The sequence below is a fragment of the Adiantum capillus-veneris genome, chromosome 27 (genome assembly GCF_014529385.1).
Source record: "Adiantum capillus-veneris isolate H3 chromosome 27, ASM1452938v2, whole genome shotgun sequence".
NCBI classification, from domain to species: Eukaryota; Viridiplantae; Streptophyta; class Polypodiopsida; order Polypodiales; family Pteridaceae; genus Adiantum; species Adiantum capillus-veneris.
The window spans coordinates 131,461,536-131,467,196 of record NC_140957.1 but is presented as its reverse complement, the minus strand read 5'-3'; the positions used below and the strand labels follow the sequence as shown (position 1 = coordinate 131,467,196).

Below are 5,661 nucleotides of genomic sequence, written 5' to 3'. Positions count from 1 at the left end.
TGATTACATGGTGTGAAGTGATGAAAGCTCAAAGAAGTCAATGTAATAATAAAGCTTTTTTAGCCTTCAGAAAGCCATGGGGGAAGATTGAGAAAATGTGCATCTTTTGAACCGTTGATATAGAGGTTTTTGATGGTGGACAAAGTCCTCTTTGATTGAAAAGGAAGGTTACTTAAATATTATCTTCCTTCTATAATATAAATGTTCTTTTACAACTCTCATCTACTTTTCCATCACATTTCCTTAGCAGGCCACAGTGATTCTTCACCTTGTTTTTGTTAGCAGTGTTGACAGCGAGACAGGCTAAAGTTAATCAGATAAATCAGATGCAAGATGTTGCCAATGGCCCCCCTACATGTTATCCAAAGAAATCATAGATGGCATCTTTGGAAGGATCTTATGCTTAAGATCTACTCTAGAGGGAGATTAATTATGGATTTTGCCTGCCTAGAACTCTAGCTTTTTTTCCCTTTTGAAGCGATGCGAGGGATGCCTCTATCCCCACCTGCGAGGCAAAGTTGTATTTCTTTCTCTTTTCTTTAATATATTTCCTGTTCTCTACTTGCATAAATATTCTTTGGCTGCCAGTAAGCTAGTTCAACTTGCAGAACGAGGTTTTAATGATGGCTTTTTTTTGTTAGCAGTTTTGACAGCGAGACAGGCTAAAGTATATTAATGTTGCTTTTGACACGTGAAATATTTTGTACAAGCCTCAATTATATTCAATTAGATTAGAAGAGGAAAGTGCCTACTCTGTGTACATGAGTGTAGCGGGCTGTAGCTCATGGTGCGGGTGAGCTAGCGGGCAAAATTGGGGGCGCTGGCTCCTTGATGATCAGTGATCTAGGAGGGCGAGGCGGAGCGAGAGAAGCGCCTGAAAGAGGGAGGCCAGGTGAGACCGAAGCGTGGACAAACACGCTTGGGCTTCTTGCGCCCTCTTACGCAGGCTATCCACGCCCTGCGTCATCTGCAACACCTGCACGCCCTCACTGCTGTCTAGCTGATCAGCCGTCATGGCGGCGAGGAGGGAGGCTGAGGAAGAGTGAAGGCCTTGCAGCTCCAGGAAGACAGCACCCATCTCCTCCCGCCTGAGATCGCGCTGCAGCCGCTGCAGAGGGGCTGCCCACAAGAGTGGTCCTACTGTCGCCCTTGACCGGGCCCTGCTGCAGTATCGGGCGACCAGCTTGCACGTGCTGCGCATGGCAGAGCTGGTGGGAGCAGAGAAGGTGGAGAGGGTGGAAGCAAGTATCAGCAAGGAGATGAGCAGGGTGACGTCCAAGGCGGCCAGATCTGAAGTGCTTAATGCAGGGGCTGCTGTCTGCACTGATCGCTTGAGGGCAGCGTGCGCTGCGTCCCTGGAATGCTTGCTGGCATTGACGTCCAGCTGATGGCAGGCCGATCTGAGCCGATGGGCGGCTGCCTGTATCTTGGCGCGTGTCATGTGAGGCATCCGCAGGGCCTGCCCCGCGATGTGCAGCGCCCGCTGCAGCCAGCCTAGCTGGCGCTCAGCGTCCTCAGCCATGTGCTGGAGGGAGGTGCAGACGTCGAGAAAGCTCAGCACCTCGTCTGCGCGCTCTCGAGGTATAGCTGCTAACTGTGAGTTGAGCTGTGCATAGGGATCTGGAGAAGGATGTTCCTGTGTAGATGAGGGGGTATGGATAAGGAGCGAGGCAAGGGAGGAGTGGGTGGCGAGCGTGCAGGCACAGGCGTCGATCAGCCAGTTGAGATGGGCGCTGCCGCCGCCGGTCTGCAGCTGCAGCTGCTGCGCCCGTGCGGCCAGATCGGCCTCAAATCTGCATGTCCCTATTGCTGCGCCTGAGTAGAGTTTCTGCTGCTGCGGCGGAAGAGGGCTAGCAGTGCTTGTGCTTGTGCTGCTGATCCTGCGGAAGGAGTGCTGCACCAGCAGAGCCAGACGGCTTCCAGAACCCATTTCGCTCACTTGGAGTCTAGCTTGTTGTGAGAAGAGAGCGTGAGATAGCGATGAAACTTGAAAGGATTCGGGCACAGCCATCTGCTTTTAAATGTGCGCAGCTTCATTGGATGAAGCTAAAGGAGCCTGTGGGCTCCACGTCGTACGTACCATGCATCGCAGCAGCTGAGACTCTACATGATTTGGAAATTGAGAGTCTAGCCTAGGCAATCGACTATCCATTTTTTCCACGAGGCTATTCTCTTTTTTTAGTGGTCGCAGCCGCATCAGGATTCAGAGCTCCACCATCCCTCTTTCATCGCAAGCTCAAAAGCAAACCCACATCATTTCAGTGTGTGCATCCAACAGTACCCTTTAACCTTTGAGGCGAGGCCTCACGTCATTGCTTACTCCCTATTACAGGCTGCACCTTTGAATTTTGCAAGTACAATATAGCCCACAAAGATATCTCATATCACCTTGTTGCCCCATTCCAAATCACGTCCCTCAAGGACCCACATCACTGCCATTCAGCCCGGCCCCGGCCTTAATTTGGAGGCCATTTTGGGCATCATTGGCATCTTAGGCATCAAATGAAGCTTAGGATGGTCCATAAAGGCTTCACCATGAAGCTTTTGTATTGGGATAAGCGCAAGTATAAGGAGTAAGGTGACACACACACACATGCGCACGCGCGCACGCACACACACACACACATGCATGCATAATGTGAACTTGTGGTATAGTCTATTTAGTAGTATGCGTATAGGTGTTCTCACTTATTACTGATTACAGGTCCCTGGAGACTGGAGCATTAATCAATAATGCGTCTCATGTTTTTGCATTTTAATTTTTCGGCCAACCATTGAGGTTCGTGAGTGGTGAGTCGTGACTCGCAGGCTCGCAGTGCACTTGCCACTCTCTCCTGATTTTTTGACTCCTTGAGTCGTCTTCTTCGAGGATGCTCGAGCTCCTTGCTTAGACATGCTGGTGATTATCTCATGCGCATAGAGCAAGGCCCAGGCACTAGTGACTCCTCTCTCTCAAGCATGCTGATTCATGAGCCATCCTCTCTTGAGTCCTCATGCATTCTGGACTGCATGGATTTTGTCATGCTAGAAAGAGACCACGATGGTTCATATGAGGGCTTGTATAATAGGTATTTGTGCCATCTATCAACTTTTGTGATTATGCACAACAATATAATCTTCACACACACACACACACACACACAGAGAGAGAGAGAGAGAGAGAGAGAGAGAGAGAGAGAGAGAGAGAGAGAGAGACCTGCAAAGGCCTCGTTGCAGCCTGCAAGTTTTACTCTGGATTGTATGTTTGCTACTCAATCGACTCTAATCTCTTAATGATGTTGCTGTCCCACAATGCAGGGCCACAACCACCATTAGCGGACTTGCTACTGGTCTCTTAATCCGTGAACCAAGTCAACTCGGGTTGTAGAGGATGAAGGACCTTTGTTTCCTCGTGTTTTCATACTAGAGTAACATGAAGGTGAAGTTTGCAGCCCTAAGGACACTACTGAGGCATTTAAAATGGCTACAACATCAAGGGCTTTTTTGGTTGCACTACAACACGTCGCATGAATATCGACACGTGTATCGACAACAATAAGTTTTTTTAAAGAATAAAAAGCCCTGTATAAGCGTCGATATCAACGTCGGTATCGTATTGTTGGTATGAACGCTAGTATACTTATCATCCGAATAAACGGTGAAATGAGCGTAGGTATACCCGTTGAAATAAGCGCCAATTTCTTTTAATCATTCCAATGCTGATAACAGTGTGCATATCGACGCCTATTGCAAGGGATATACCAGATCTAGCCTATTCTGACACCTGTATCGGCACCAAAACCTACAAAATGTTTTCTAGGCAGAGAGGGCTGGGAACTGATGCTGCATGTACTGCAACACCAGGAACCAACCCTCTCGTCCTAAAGGAAGAGTGCAAAAGCAACCGCACTCCACCTAAAGTTTGACGCTGAAGAGGGAGAGGTACATTCAAATACAAATGATTAAAATTGTAAGTATAACGAAACCAAAAATCAAAAGCTTAAACATGACAAGTTTTCAAAAATATAACCATAACCTCGACTCCCAAACCATAGGCACATCGACATGAAGATTTTCTAACCATAACTAAAACATGACTTGAAAACCGCAAGTATAACATTATGAACGTTTTCAAGTAGGAACTGTACCATGATTTGAAAATCATAACCATAATGACAAGAAGATTCTTAAACCATAAATGTACCATAATTCAAAAACTGTTACGATATTCACAACATAATTGCAAAACCATAACCATAACCTGATTGCTATACCATAACCATAACGTGATTGCCAAACCATATTTGCAAAACCGTAAAGTGATTGCCAAACCATATTTGCAAAACCATAACCATAACCTGCTTGCCATACCATAACCATAACTATAACCATAACCTGATTGTCAAACCATATTTGCAAAACCATAACCATAACTTGTTTTCCATATAACATGATTGCCGTACTATAGTTGCAAAACCATAACCATAAGCATAACCATAACCATAACCTAATTGCCAAACCATATCTGCAAAACCATAACCATAACTTGCTTGCCATACCAAAACCATAACATGATTGCCATACCATAATTGCAAAACCATAACCATAACCATAACCTGATTGTCATACCATAATTGCAAAACTATAGCCATAACCTAATTCCCATATCATAATCATAATCGTAAACTAAATGAAAAACCATAAACATAAACGTCAAACTGTACATGTATACAATGAATGAGCACAACTGTATCAAGATGACCACAACCTCAAAAAATTACATATATAGAGGATGTCACCCTCATTGTCATATAATATAATATTTAACTTTTCCAAACGTTTTTCTCATATTAAATTGATCACTTGATATGGGAAGATAAAAGGGGAACATGAGTTAGGATCTAGGTAAGTGCTTCTAGACCTATCTCAATAGGGGACCAAAAGGAGGAATGGTTGCATCTCAATAGGGGTCCAAAAGGAGACGGTCTATCAAAGAGCAATGTGCAAAAAGTGCTTCTAGATATACCTCAGCAAGGGACCAAGAAGAGAGATGGTCCCTCAAGGACCCACATCACTGCCACTCAGCCCCCCGGCCCCGACCTCCGGCCCCAGCCCCAGCCTTAAATTGGAGGTCATTTTGGGCGTCATTGGCATCTTAGGCATCAAATGAAGCTTAGGATGGTCCATAAAGGCTTCACCATGAATCTTTTGTATTGGGCTAAGCCCAAGTATAAGGAGTAAGGTGTCACACACACACACACACACACACACACACACACACACACACACACACACACACACACACACACACACACACATACACACATGCACGCGTGCACACACACACACATACACACACACACACACACACACATATGCATGCATAGTGTGAACTTGTGGTATAGTCTATTTAGTAGTATGTGTATAGGTATTCTCACTTATCACTGATTACAGGTCGCTGGAGGCTGGAGCATTAATCAATACTGCATCTCATGATTTTGCATTTCAATTTATCGGCGGCCAACAATTGAGGTTCGTGAGTGGTGAGTCGTGACTCGCAGGCTTGCAGTGCACTCGCGACTCGCTCCTGATTTTTGACTCCTTGAGTCGTCTTCTTTGAGGATGCCTCAGACTTGCTGGTGATTATCTCATGCGCATAGCACAAGGCCCAGGCACTAGTGA

General features: G+C 45.8%; 1 protein-coding gene across 1 annotated transcript; it reads right to left on the bottom strand.

The window, feature by feature from the left end:
- Window positions 1–660: 660 nt before the first annotated feature.
- LOC147422775 (uncharacterized) lies at window positions 661–2,084 on the bottom strand. Its single transcript, XM_086503293.1, has one exon. It carries the CDS (start codon window positions 2,009–2,011, stop codon window positions 836–838), a length of 1,176 nt encoding a protein of 391 aa, XP_086359419.1. The 5' UTR covers window positions 2,012–2,084; the 3' UTR covers window positions 661–835.
- Between the last annotated feature and the right edge of the window lie 3,577 nt (window positions 2,085–5,661).

Coding starts and splice junctions, on each gene's coding strand:
- LOC147422775 (XM_086503293.1), bottom strand. CDS start 2,011: ATGGCTGTGCCCGAATCCTTTCAAGTTTCATCGCTATCTCACGCTCTC.